The sequence below is a fragment of the Sinocyclocheilus anshuiensis genome, unplaced genomic scaffold (genome assembly GCF_001515605.1).
Source record: "Sinocyclocheilus anshuiensis isolate Anshui unplaced genomic scaffold, SAMN03320099.WGS_v1.1 scaffold1361, whole genome shotgun sequence".
Taxonomy (NCBI): Eukaryota; Metazoa; Chordata; class Actinopteri; order Cypriniformes; family Cyprinidae; genus Sinocyclocheilus; species Sinocyclocheilus anshuiensis.
Window position 1 is genome coordinate 45386 of NW_015549631.1, and position 15277 is coordinate 60662.

At 37.0% G+C, this 15277-nt stretch overlaps 1 protein-coding gene across 1 annotated transcript in view; it reads right to left on the reverse strand.

Moving 5' to 3' along the window:
• Positions 1 to 10515: 10515 nt before the first annotated feature.
• LOC107659620 (protein NLRC5-like) overlaps positions 10516 to 15277 on the reverse strand; it is a 106291-nt gene continuing 101529 nt past the window's right edge. The window contains 1 exon segment of the mRNA XM_016448639.1: positions 10516 to 11207. Coding sequence (XP_016304125.1) covers positions 11069 to 11207 — 139 coding nt within the window. The 3' untranslated portion in view covers positions 10516 to 11068.

A 15277-nucleotide genomic window follows, 5' to 3' on the forward strand; every position in this document is an offset into this window, starting at 1 on the left:
GATCAAAGCTGAATTTTCAGCATCATTACTGCAGTCTTCAGTGTCACATCCTTCAGAAATCATTCCAATATGCTGATTTGCTGTTCAAGAAACTTTTTTTAATTATTATTATTATCAATATTTAAAACTTATTTGAGTAAAAAAAATTTTCAGGATTCTTTGATGAATAAAAGGATCCAAAGATCAGAATTTATGTGAAATAAAAAGCTTTTGTAACATAATACACTATACCATTCAAAAGCTTAGATTCAGTATATTTTTATTTTTTTTGGAAAATAAATTATAGAAGTTAATACTTTTATTTAGCAAGGATGCTTTAAATTGATCAAAAGTGATGATAAAGACATTTATAATGTTACAAAAGATTTCTATTTCAGATAAATGCTGTTCTTCTGAACTTTCTATTCATCAAAGAAACGTAAAACAATTCTACTCAGATGTTTTCAACATCATCATAATAATAAATGTTTTGCATCAAATAAGAATATCAACATTAATTTCTGAAGGATCGTGTGACTGGAGTAATGATGCTAAAAATGTAGCTTTAAAATCACAATAAATTACATTTTAAAATAGGCCTATATTCAAATAGAAAACAGTTATTTTAAATACTAAAAATAATTCAAAATGTTCTGTTTTGCTGTACTTTGGATCAAATAAATGCAGGCTTGGTGAACAGAAGAGACTTCATTAAAAAAACATTAACAATTTTACTGTTCAAAAACTTTTGATTAGGCAACTTTATTTTTTCTCTAATTTCTAGCTTTTAATTGGCTTAGAAATCAGATAACTGCTGGACAATAATCAATAATGATTTGTTAATGTTTATATACTACAAACACTTATTTCACTTATATATATGTGATTCACTTATCACATAATAAGGCAGAATAGTTTCTATACTGCAATAAATGCTAGCACTGCATTATTAATATGTTTTATTTATTACCTGGAGATGACTTGAAAAACACAAATAAACCATATATTGTCGCAATCGTATGTTTAATGTCCAATCTGGGTGACTGGGTCCGAATAAAATATCAAGTCATGCACAGACTATCCTGTCTCTTTGAGTTTAAATATATATTTATTCACACCAGCTCTTGAAAACCTCTATGCGAACACACTTGGCCGAAAAAGTGCGGGGGACGAATTTACGTGATATTAAAAGTGAATGTGTGGGGGGGGAATCTACGCCTCTGCCTCATTCAATCTCAGTTATGTTGGGGGTAAAATATAATTTATTAGGCATTTAAAAGATTTAAAACATAGAAAGCCCCAAAAGTAATCAAGATATAGATGTAACCATTGCTCAGATAACAAAAATTATGAAATTATTTTTGGTACAAGCAGATTCAGTAAGCCAAAAGAAAAAAAAGTCAATAAAAGTTGTTCCAAAAAGTTTATTTCAGTTGTTCCAAAATGTTGCAATGGCTGTTAAAGCCTTTCGAACTGCCATTGGTCCATGTCTATTAGGCCTACATAGGTTTCACATAATAGGTTCACGTTTTTTGACATGGAAATCTTTTTCAGGATCATTTCTTCAATCTGTCAAGGTCAGCTATGAGTAAAAACAAGACCACCCTGCTGCTTATTGTTGAGGTTGTACTTACAATCAACAGTCTGTTTCTTGAAACTGAAGATCTGCAGATTGCCGATCTTCAGATTGCAACACTGAATATTTTTTTCTTTCTTGTTTTTAACTGTTTAAAATGTCTTTACTTCCCACTTAAAACGTATTATTTCCCTCATTCCCTTATTTCTATGCATATTTTCATATTATATATTGAATATATGAATATGAATATATATTATATATGAAAATATAACTTCTTAGACATTGCTCTTTTGGGAGGAACTCCATCTCAGCTTTTTCAATCACTTGAAACCGTTTGTCCTGAAGATGAACTTTGTTCATTGTGACAACTTTGATGTCTTGTTATGCAGCTGCTTAGGACAGATTTAGAGAGCTTTTCTTGCTCAGTTTGTTGTTGGGTCATGTTTGGTGAGAACCCAGCAAACACAGAAAATGTTAATGATAGTCTTTGGTTACCATTTGGTTATTTCATGGGAACCAAATACTAACATTAGGAGGACATTCTTTGTAGTTTAGTTTTTTTTAATTTAGTTTTTTTGTAACCATAAAATAATGTTCCCAGGATGTTACATGGTGGTTATTAAATAACTTAAAAATAGCTTCTAGAGAATGTTCCCTAATGGTTATTTTTAGGTAATTTTTTTGCAACCATAAAATAATGTTTCAAGAACATTACAGGGTTGTTTTTTAAAATAATCTAAAAATAACTTAAAGGGAATGTTCCCTAATGGCTATTTTTAGGCTATATTTTTTGTAACCATAAAATAACGTTCCCAGAATGTTGTGTGGTGGTGGTAATTAAATAACCTAAAAATAACTTATAGAGAACGTTCCCTAATGGTTATTTTTAGGTTATTTTTGCAACCATAAAATAACGTTCCCAGAACGTTGCCTGGTGGTTATTTAAAAAAAAAAAATATATATATATTTTTTTTTAACTTTTTCCTTTCTGTGTTGAAAACCATTTTATTAAACGCTACAATTACTGTACAGCAGCATAATATTTTCATATAGTTCAATTTTTTAATAACTATCAATAAAGAAATTAGATCATTAACTTTCTTTTTTGTTTGTGAAACCGAATTGATCACACCTTTTTTTTTCAATCAGCAGACACCAGAAAACATTAAAGAAATGATGCTGAAAATGTTAATTAAACTGCGTATTTAAACACATTTATACGAAAATATATAAAATAAATATATGGAACTCTGTGGACTGCTCAGTTCACCTCTGAAGACATGTGCATGGTATAGCATCGATGACATCATTGCTACGAGAGGTGGGGACCAGCATCGATGACGTCAGGAGGGGGAGAGAGAGGGTGAGGGGGAGAGCAATACTGATTTAAAGTTTAAACCAAGCACAATTTTTGTAAACCTCTCATTTGAAGAATCGTGATGCTTGCACGAGGAAGACTTTCTATCACAAAATAATGTAAAGGTATTTATATTTGTTTATTGATTTATTTTCAATTTCATTATTCATTAATATGCTGAGAATCTTTTTATTCAGTATTATATGTTCGAGTACACACTCATATTGTGATACGATCTCACGATCTGTTAAAATTGTTTATTCTGTTTGTTCTTCATCAACACACGCTTCTTTTATCACAGCTCCCCATACAGAGAGAGAGAGAGAGAGAGAGCATAACACACAGCAACCTGATACCACGTACACGTACGACACAGATGAGTCCGCAGATGAGTCCGGATGTGGGGACGCTCCAGAAAATCTACAAAAACATTCCTCAGGACTTCATTTATCTTCTGTCATCCTTGGTCACGTTCAAACATCTGTTCAAACAACATATTTCTTCGCCGGCGCTCAAAGGCCACATCTGGACATCTAACAGGTCACGGGGTCAACACGACGTGGTGGTTGCAATGCGGGTGGTCGTGATGTGGGTGGTCGCTATGGGGTGGTCACAACGTGGGTGGGCCTCGTGTGGGGAGGGGAAAGGTCACAAAGGTCAAAGTCATCAATCAAAAATGACGTTTGCTGTCGGGTAGGGACTACTGCCGACTTTCCACTGTCTCCGACATTTGGACACGATTGTCGCATTTCTCCCCCTAGCGGCAGTCGCACAGAAATTTCAAACTGGTCGTGAATCAACCGTTACCCTCAACTTATTCACTATGGTAAAATTAAGGATTTGAATGGATGTATGAACATATCGACACAAAACAAATGACCCCTGAAATAAAATCATAGTAGGTTTTGTGGGGCTAATCAACGTACATAATGATTTCATACTTATAAAATAATTATTTCTGCCATAATTATTCTAAAGCGGCATTTTACAGAAATAGTGTTTACAGAATAACGTTAAAGTGGAAAAATATTGGTAATTCTGACCTCGCGCTCATAGAATACATCACATCCGGTCGGGCGGTCGCATACGGTCTAGCCGCAGAAGTTCAAATATTTTAACACATCCGAAGCTCAAATCGGATCTGAATTTTCCTCATACGCATATGATCGGAACTCCACGCAGTTCCCGCACTACTCTCCATTCGAAAGCTTGTCTGTCGCTTGTCGGAGATAGTGGAAAGGCGGCTTAAGAATAGCAAGGTCATTAATTGACACAAAAGGCTGAAACGTCCTTTGGTGTGACCGATAATGTCCACTGATGTGACACCTGTACCGTCACACCGGATGACAAAGATGATGACACACAAGAGGACAAGGTCTCTTTAAGAAGCATTTTAAATAATTAAATAAGATTTGTTTAACTCCTTTTCATTCTTTTTTTTTTTTCTTTTTAGTGTTCTTAAATGCAATAATTACACGAATTACAATATTTTCTGATGTTTTTGCAGAAAACTTGTAGTAGGATAAACACAAAAGGGAGGAGATCCTAAGAAAATGATGCAGAAAGTAAATAGAATCAAAATGATGCCTTAAAAAGAACTGCTATTTACTTATTTGCTATTTTACAAAAATAATTAGCATCTAATGAACATAGTTTGAATATCAATTATATTTAGTTTTGCTGCACATTATGGGGTTAGTCTCTAGAAGAGTTTCAGTAACATACTGGTTGACTGAGTGACTGAATTAATTAATTTTATTGATAATATTTTTCATTTTGTTTTAAAAAAAAACATGTTGATATTGTTTGCATCAAAATTTACATTTCTTTCTTCTTTGACATTCAAAGTTAAATAAAAATACTTATCATGTCTTCTTTCAAGCAGTAACTACCATTTCTATACTATAGTGTGATGTAAATTCATACGATGTGACACATAAAAGAACCACAGATTTGTTTTTCAAATATCGTAAAAAAAGAAAAAAGAAAAAAAGTTGAGTATTGCTTTAGGGGAGATATAATCATCACTCATCTTAAAATGACAAAAGGATGACAGAAATGTTTGTCTAGTTGTCAAAGTTTGTTTTGAAAATGTCCAACAAGTCATGGGGAAAAAATAATTTTATTCATAATTTAATATTAAATAAATAACACTTTATGAAAATAAGTGTCTAACAATGAATATAATTCTCTCTCATGCTGTTTGTATATTATCAAGAGTTTTTCCCCCTTACTTTTTAATGTCACACCATAATGGCACAGTGAAAGAATTGACAAATTTAGTGGCCTATTATATTTTCTCAAACATCAGACTTTACACTATATAAATATGTATTTTGTCTTCAAAAATGGTGTTTTACAAAAATATTTTTTTGTACAGCATATCTGTCAACTACCCACCTCTTGTAAAAAAATGTAAACGTCCTCACACAGGCTCAATATGAGTTATTTTAGTATTATTAACCCTTACAATACATATATTAATTTTAAGGACGTAAAGTATCTTACTTAAACTAATTTATTTTGCAAAAGTTAATTTTAAAAAGGGAATAAGAGAAAAACGAGAATAAAATCAAACAACCAAACAATAATTTGAATCACTGCAGGTCTTAATACTATAGTAATTTATAATAAATACTATAGTGTTTTTGAACCATACTAATGTATTACACTGTATATATTATAGTATTTACAACACTATGTTAATGAATGCTACAACATACTGTAGTATTAACTATAGTAATAAATTGTAATAAATATTGTAGTATACTTTAGTTTTTACTAAACTAGTGTATTGTAGTATAATATACCCTATAGTTGTAGAAAACTTAGTACAGTATTGGGTAAAGTAATTTGTTTATATTACTATAGTTGTTATATTACCACAGCAACTATAGAATTACCACAACAAATGAATTCAAGTACTTTACTATAGTATGGTTAAAAAACACTATAGTATTTACTATAAATTACTATAGTATTTTTCACGTGGGTTACTCCCAATTGTTTATATCAGTCAGCAGACGCCAGAAAAGACGCACAAATGGCGCTATATCCTAAGAAAATGTAGAAAACGTATCCGTGCGGCGTGGCTGACACAGAAGCGAGTACGCAGTTTGTGTGCAGCGGATATTCTCCAAAATGGCGCTACGGCGACGCGGAGAGACAGAGAGGAGACAAATTGTTGAATAAAGTTGTTATTTTTATTTTCTTTGCGTACAAAAAGTATTCTCGCCGCTTCATAAAATTCAGATTGAACAACGGATGGCAGATGGACTATTTTGACGATGTGTTTCATACTTTTTTGGGGGGCCTTGACAGTGTTGATTACTTGGCAGTCAATGGGACAGTCAAAAGCCTTTTCATCCAAAATATCTTAAATTGTGTTCCGAGGACGAACAAAGCTTTTACGGGTTTGGAACGACATGGGGGTAAGTGATTAATGACAAAATTGTAATTTTGGGGTGGAGTAACCCTTTAAGATCCTGAATAGCTGTGACCCCCCTGTTGAAAAAACCAGCATATGCTGGTTAGGTATGTTTTGACGCTGGGATGCTGGTTTAAGCTGGTCCTTTGGCTTAAACCAGCAAAGGACCAGTTTAAACCAGCAAAGGACGAGCTTAAACCAGCATCCCAGCGTCAAAACATACCTAACCAGCATATGCTGTTTTTTTCAACAGGCTGACAAATCTAAGCCATGTTTGTGAGAGGTGGCATTGATTGCCATGCTCAAATCACATCTGTGGAGAAAATTCAGGCTAAAATTGAGGTTAATTTTGAGGAAGTCTGTGTTAAATTTACTATTGTGAAAACATGATTTATCATAAATATTTATTATATTACTTGACTGGACACACCTGAAGGCTACCAAGCGATATCTATGATGCAAGAAATATTCACAAATTAGGCCTATGCCTTATTTATGTTGTGCTCAAAAACAGCTATACAAAGTGCTTCAAAGGGAAACAAAAAATTTTGTCTCTTTTTCTCCAAATAAATAATTTCAAATATTTATTTGAGTGAATCCTTTATGTAATAAAAGACCATTTTTAAAAATACACATTTGGAATATTTACTTATCCATAATTTGGGTTTGTGAATTGTGGATTATGTAAAAAAACAAACAGACAAACAAAAAAATATGTTAGTGCCATGGGTAAAATACCTCACATACTTGGGTTTGTTAATGAAAAGCATTGAGTTTATTGGTAAATTGGTGGCTAATGTATGTATAGGGAGTCAAAAAAGTAAAAATTTCTTGGGGGAAATCAAAATTGCAAGCAAACTCAAAATATGGTTTTCCACCTGTCTCATATTTTTTCCTTGTCCTACAATAAAAATCGATGATAAAATGAGTTACAAGTTCAGTCAATGATTAGTCTGTGAACAAATATAAAAATTAAATAAAAGTAAAAAATGAGATTTCTCTCTTTATTGGCTTGCAAGAGCAACAGAAGGAGAAGAGAATCAAAGCAGAAGCTAGTTACAAAGCTACATGACGCACATCTGCACATCTTGTACGTCAAAGTGGTAGAGCTTTTGTTCACTGGTTCTTAGTTTTAGGTTGTTTTTACATGAACCATGGTTTATCAGACTATAATAAAGATATTTATGGTGATGGTGTGGTTTGCTTCAGCTATTCACACCAATGAAATGAGCTTTAACATGCAGTATACAAAGTAGCTTATAAAAAAATGCATCATTGTAAGTTTAACATCCACATCTCTGATGCCAACCAATGTGCATGCCTATATTAATAAAATATATTTTAACAGTTAACAGTGTTATAAATTAGCCTCATCATATATCTTTCAGTCTTCAGACAATAACGGATCTGTACTCACTTCACTTACAGCGGGTAAAATAAGTATTGAACACGTCACCATTTTTCTCAGTAAATATATTTCTAAAGGTGCTGTTGACATGAAAATTTCACCAGATGTCGGTAACAACCCAAGTAATCCATACATACAAAGAAAACAAAACAAATAAGTTCAGAAATTAAAGTTCTGTGTAATAAAATAGAATGACCCAGGGAAAAAGTATTGAACACGCTTACTGAAATGTATTTAATATTTCGTACAAAAGCCTTTGTTGGGATTGAGGGTTTCTCATTTTCTTTCCACTTCCGGATTATGGCCCCTACAGTGCTCATTGGAACATTCAGAAGTATAGAAATCCTCCTGTAACCAATGTCATCAGTATGTTTTGCAAAAATAAGGTTGCGAGGGTCTTGAGAGAGCTCTTTGCTTTTCCCCATCATGAAATGTTTACTGATAGATTTCAGCTGGTGTCTTGGCTTTCCATGCCTTTTTGCACCTCCCTATCTTCATGTGTTCAATACTTTTTCCCTGTGTCATTCCACTTCATTACACAGAACTTAATTTCTGAACTTATTTGTTTTGCTTTCTTTGTATGTATGGATTACTTGGATTTTTACCAACATCTGGAGTAAATTTCATGTCAACAGCACCTTTAGAAATATATTTACTGAGAAAAATGGTGATGTGTTCAATACTTATTTTACCTGCCATAGATCTTCACTCAACCGTTTTGAAATAATTTATTTTAGTTTGTGGTGTAACCATGTTTTCCTCTCCTCACGAATTTCCATGTGATAGACGGAATGTACTCGTTTTTGGACCCATTTATCTTGGGTTAACTGCCTAAACTGACAATGCTGGAAGGGTTCCTTCTGTTGAGAATCTCTAATGTGTGCTGTCTCCACAACTGTCCCTTTATTTGAAACTAGGCATGGTGCCACATTGACAGCATCTCTGGCTTTTTTGGCTGAAGATTGGAATTTTCTGTGCGTTAAGCTCTGTTCATATCCTGGTCGACTTGTACTGCTTCTTTCACCTAGCATTGTCTTTCTCCAGAATGTGTATGTAGATGTGATTTAAGACTATTTACATAATACATATTCTGTGCACATTTGTTTATTCAATTATATTCTAAAATATATTTATATAATCAACATTTTATAACATTTGACTGTTTTAATACTTTCATTTTAAATAAAGAACAGGTGTGAAATGTAAATGAACAAAATAGATAATTGTATTCTTGACTAAAGAAATGTTCATTTTGCCATCACTATAATTTAGTAAAAGCAATTTAACATTTCAAACAGAACAAACTGAGAGACTTACAATGTTAACTTCGGTCGTGAAGCCTCTGTGATCAACACTCAGTCCTGAGGAGGAACATTTGATGCAGAATATTTCCCCTTGTAAACTTCCTTTCTGTTTAATGAAAATAGAGAGATTATACTTAAGCACTATAAACATGCACAAAAAAAAAAAAAGAAAAAGAAAAACCTTAAGGCACTAACTTAACACATCCTCCTAATTTTCTATGGTTTGGCCAAACACCACATTTAAATAATGGGCATTCCCCCAGCCATAACATGCAGTTTGTTGGATCAGGAAAGAAGAGACAATGAGTCTGGGGTGGAGATAAATAGTATTTTATTAATGTCACTTACTAGTCAAGTGTCAGATAAGAAGTGGCCCAGAACACAGAAATCACTACTACATATATCTCTCTCTCTGTTTGCTCAAGCATTAGCATACTTCCCAGTTCCTGGTTGCAACATGTACTTGTTGGTCAGTTCTTAACAGAAACATAGGAGGTAGTTCAGCCTTGCATATAAAACTATTACACAGTATGAGAAGAATAAAGACTGAAAATAAAAGTACGGTATATATGATCCTACATTTACAATATGCCAATACATAATCCAGTACAATACAAAACAATGGCAAAAAGGAAGATGATAACGGTTAAACAAAAAGCATTATACTATCCAGACTACTGACTGTGAAAGCAACAACTTCAAATATGGGGGATTTTGGGTACATAAATGCTGTCAACTGGCAATACTAAAGATTACTTAGTCTGGGTTGATGTAGTGAACAGACTCCATCTTTAGTCAGTCAAAGCATTGTCTTATGTACAGACATAGGCTATTTGTTCATTATGAGACAGAAGGATACAGAACTTAATACAAATTTAAATAAATATATTTTGTATATAAAATGTAAGAAAAATAAAATATATGCAAAACAAATGTAAAATTTGGTCAAACAAATTGTTATAAGAGATAAAAAATAACATATTGATAGGACTGAATCTGTGAATCTGTGTAAATGTAGCTCACAATAATTACATTTTCATTTTAGACTTTCAGTTTGTATCATTTGATATCACAGTTATGAGCAATTTTTTAATTGCTTCATTATGGATGAGTTTAACCCTTTGGGCGCCAGGGATTTTTGGAAAAATGCTGGATTTTGACCTCAAGATTTCAAAAGCTTGTGGCTTGAAAGGGCTTAAAGATAGAGATCTACTGTAAATTAGAAAAACGTTGGGCATGACCGAAAGTTTATGTGGGGTCTAAATATACTCATCTAATTTGCATATTATGACGTCATCAGGGGCGGCCATCTTGAATTTCATAATATTCAGGAAATAATAGATATTGAATGGATGTTTGAACTTATTTGCATGTTTTTTTTTTTGTCTTTTTATCCTCATTCCAAATAATCAGAAAAGAGGAAACCAAGAATAAAACAGGAGAAAGTACTAAATTATTACTATATTACTATACTATATAGTAGTAAAACGCATGTGAACAGTAGCCTACTTTTTGATCAGTTCATCACTAATATTCAGGAAATATTCAGGAAATCTGGAATTGGGTTTCAGCTGTTGGGAGTTTAGAAACTGATGAGCATATCTGTTGGTTTCATTTGTAATGAGGTTCCAGAAGTCAGCAGTCAGAAAGAGGGACAGAAAGTCTAAGGGTGCAGCACCTAGATAACCAACAGGCTCATCAAAGCATTTGATCCAGTCCTGATACACTTCTTCATCTCTCAAATAAACCCAGCCACCATCATTATGATGTAGACCTTAAACTGAATACTAAACTAACAATACTAGAGTAAATAACATTACTCGCATGCTTCTATTAATACTGCATTATTTCATTTGAAGGTCTGAGCCTTTTCCACCAGTAAACTTTCGATTTGTTAAGCAGTTATTTGAAGTTGTAGTAGCTGTAAGTTTGGCATTTTTGTATTTCTTAATTGCAGTTTAGCAATATCTCGGCCAAATTACCACCACACATATTGATTTATTCTGAGAATTCCTCATCTAACGGTGACCTTTTCTTGTTCTGTTGATTCCACAGGATCCTCCTGAGCTTTAGACCAGGATGTTAACCACCCACCAAAGCTACCAATGTAGTTCACACCAGCTCTCCAGCTGAGCAAATGTTCTTTCTCCAGGCTGTAAAGAGGAATCAGAAGAGAACAACAGTGTTGAGTGGAACAAGTTTGAAATAATTACTATATTTCAATTACTTTGAGTACAAAGTAGACTGTAACAAAGATTACATTTCTGTAATCAGTTTAGTTACTGATTTTAAACTATTTGACACACAGATTTTAAAACAATATTTGTTTGAAATATAATACATTTAAAACAATTTACATGATGTTTGTTTGTTTGTGTTACTAATTTGTGAATTACTTCAGAATTATGTGCCCTCTAGAAGCTTGCGTTCTGCAAGGGAACATCGCTTGATTGTGCCATCCCAAAGATGCACAAAATCACTTTTACGGACTTTTAAATTTAATGTTCCCTCCTGGTGGAATGACCTGCCCAACTCAATACAAGCAGCTGAGTCCTTAGCCATCTTCAAGAACACTAAAAAAAAACACTAAAAACACATCTCTTCCATCTTTATTTGACCCTCTAACTCTAGCACTCTCTATTCTAATTCTATTCTTTAAAAAAAAAACTAACCCTAGCTTTCTAATTTTTTTGTGTTCTATCTGTTTTCTTTTCATTTATTATACAATTAACAAAAGCAAAAAGACCTCTAACACTGGCTTGCTCTATTCTTTTATCTGTTTTCTTTTTATTTATTATATTATTTAAAAACCCTTGCTACGTGTACTGCGTTAAGCTAACTGAGACTTGTTATAGCACTTGTATATCATTGCTCTTTTGTTGATTTTGATTGCTTCGATTGTTCTCATTTGTAAGTCGCTTTGGATAAAAGCGTCTGCTAAATGACTAAATGTAAATGTAAATGTGTTAGCGTGACTGCAATAAAAGAATGTTTACTCACTTCAGTTCACAGTTTGAGTCTTGCAGCACATCAATGAGCTGCTGCTTTGAGTCTCCTATTTTATTGTTACTCAGATCAAGCTCTTTTAAAAACAGCAGTACTTTTGTTTCAGCCAAAGACTGAGCCAAACAAGCAACATCTGTAATGCCACAATCATTTAGACTAGAAAGAGAAAGACAGACAGAGGAAGAAAAATTATTTGTACTTTCACCCAGAGGGCACAGTTACGCATGTGCACTTGCACTGTTGCTTCAGCAATGAATGTGTCACTCCCAGACAGTCAGTCAACCGCTGTGAGTGAAGGAGACAGACTGAATAAAAATGCAGTTCACTTTCTGACAGTAGCCGTTTCCCCGAAAGCCCACATAAACAAAATAGACTGCACTTTCTGTTTCTTCACAGAGAAGAAAGGAAGTCAAACAGTATTTACGTGTTTTCAAACAGCCATTCAGTTTTTTGTATTCACTATGGTGTTTATTGAACAACACTAAATACTTAAATACTTAGCATTTATTTTCAAACATTTAGTTTTACTTAAACATATTCACATTTCACACTAAAACATGCCAGAAAATATATTTTATATTATTTAACAATATAGCTGTGTACTTTTGCACTTTAACCTGTTTGAAACATTTGATTAATTTAACCATTTTGTGTACTGTTATATTGTATTTTCAAAATCACTTATGTTTAAAGATTTTTGTTATATCATTTTTCAGAAAAAAGTCAGAAAAATCTTTTTCTTTTTTTTGAATGAAAATTGTTTTTAACCTTTAGACAAAATATCAAAGAAAAACGTTGTGTATGTGTTTTATGTTTTGTATGTTTTATGTTCACGCCCTGCCCCGGTTCCTTTCTTCCTGGAGGTGCGTGAGGAGCTGATGAAGTCGTGGACGGCCCTTTTTTCATCTGGAAGCCGCTCGTCCGCCTCTTTCATCCTCACTACCCTTGAAGGCAGGGTGGCTAGGGGGTATGTTGACATTCCCCAGGTGGAGAGTGCGGTTGCGGTGCACCTGTGCCCACCAAACGCCGCCACTTGGGAGGAATCGTCCTCGTCTCCCGTCCAAAGCCTGTAAGCTGACTGTGGCTCTCACCCCAAAGCTTACAGTGCTGTGGGCCAAGCCACCTCTGCCCTGCATGCCATGGCAACCCTGCAGGTCCACCGAGCCAAGGCACTCAAACAAATGCACGAGGGTAGTACCGACCCGGGGTTGATGCAGGAGCTGCGCTCGGTGACCGACTTTGCTCTCCGGTCGACGAAGGTCACAACGCGGTCCCTCAGGAAGGCGGTGTCCACTCTTGTGACCCTAGAGCGCCATCTATGGCTCAGCCTTGTTGAGATGAGTAACGTCAACAAAGTGCGCTTTTCTTGACGCTCCTATCTCCCAGGCTGGGCTATTCGACGACACTGTCGAGGACTTCGCCCAGCAGTTTCGGCAGTACAAAGGCAGACTGAGGCTATCCAGCACATCCGGCCCCGGCGTGATCCTCCACCTGCCACCGTTCCGCTATGGGCCACGCCTCAGCCTACCCGTCACCAAGGGCGCTCTCCTGCGGCTGCTCCACCCCGTGCTGAGACCATGTAGAGCCCGGTCGTGTCGAGCCTTGCACGGGAGCGCGGCACCCTCCCCCCCGTGTCAGCCGGCCCCTAAGTCCTCCAGGAAAATGACGAGGCGGCCCTGACACAGACAGCCCAGAGATGCGAGGAACTGCTTTTCTTCCAAAGATGGCAAGGAGAGTGCCACTCCTTCCCCGTTGGAGGGCCGGGTGAGGAATCTTTTGTTTAATTGTTCTGTTCCGGTATTGGCCCAAGTGCCAGCGGTAACCACATTCTCAAAGAAAGAGCAGTTTCCTTTTCCTCTGGGCCATCAGGCTCGTGGGTTAACAGTGAGCGACGCACGGCCTCCTCACTCTCGCCCATGACGTCCCCTATTGCCAGCGGCCAAGAGATTGCGGTTCGGGGATGCAATGCCTTCCCACGCATCTCTGGTCAGTCCCTTCGGGGACATGGGGAGCCCTGACGTGACGAGCCAGAACGTGGTGGTTTCTGGGCCGTCTAGCACGACTTCCCACTGCTGCACCACTGTGGGTATGTCGGTTGTCCCTCTGGTGCCACTCGCACGGAGTTTGAGGGCGTGGCTCACGCTGCCCAACCTGTCCCGCTGGCTCATTTGGACAGTCTGACTCGGCAAAGCGATTCAGTTCGCCCGGCGCCCCCCCCGGGCATATGGCATCCGCAGCCGCAGTCACGCAGCTCGGATTGCTTCATATGAGACCACTTCAGCAATTGTTACAGTCCCGAGTCCCGAGATGGGCATGGTGCCGTGGTACAGTTCGCATGACCATCACGCCAACACGTGGCCGCTCATTCAGCCCCTGGATGGACCTCGTCTTTCTACGGGTCGGGGTGCCCTTAAAACAAGTGTCTTGGCATGTTGTTGTAACGATAGATGCCTCCAGTGCGGGCTGGTGCACTACATGCAATGGACAGGGAGCCTCTGGGTTCTGGACAGGGCCTCGACTGCTTTGGCACATCAACTGCCTCGAGTTGCTGGCAGTGCTACTAGCCTTGCGGCGGTTCCGGCCGCTGCTGCTTGGCAAGCACGTGTTGGTCCTCACGGACAACACTGCGACCGTTTCGTACATCAACTGGCAGGGTTGTCTACGATCACGTCGCATGTCACAACTCGCCTGCCATCTCCTCCTCTGGAGTCAGACGCGGTGCAAGTCGATGCATGCCGTCCACATCCTGGGGGAGCTCAATCGTGCAGCCAAAGTGCTCTCACGACAGCTCACGTTCCCCGGAGAATGGCGACTCCATCCTGAGACGGTCCGGCTGTTCTGGAGTCGATTCGGGGAAGCTCAGGTAAACCTGGTTGCCTCCCATAAGTCCTCCAAAGTCAGCGAGGACGAGGGACAGGTCTTGCCGGTTGCGCCGTATTGGCCCACCCAGACCTGGTTTTCGGAACTCATGCTCCTTGTGACAGCCCCACCTGGCGCATTCCTCTGAGGAAGGACCTACTTTCTAGGACCTACCCATGGCCCAATGTGCTGCTCTACGCTTTTCCTCTGCTTTGCCTGATATCTCCTACTCTGGTCAGGGTGAAAGAGCAGAGCCTGACTCTGATTTTGATAGCACACAGGTGGCCCAAATCTTCATGGCTGGCAGAGATAGTTCCTCTTCTGTATGCATAGCCATGGCCCCTCCCATTATGCCCGG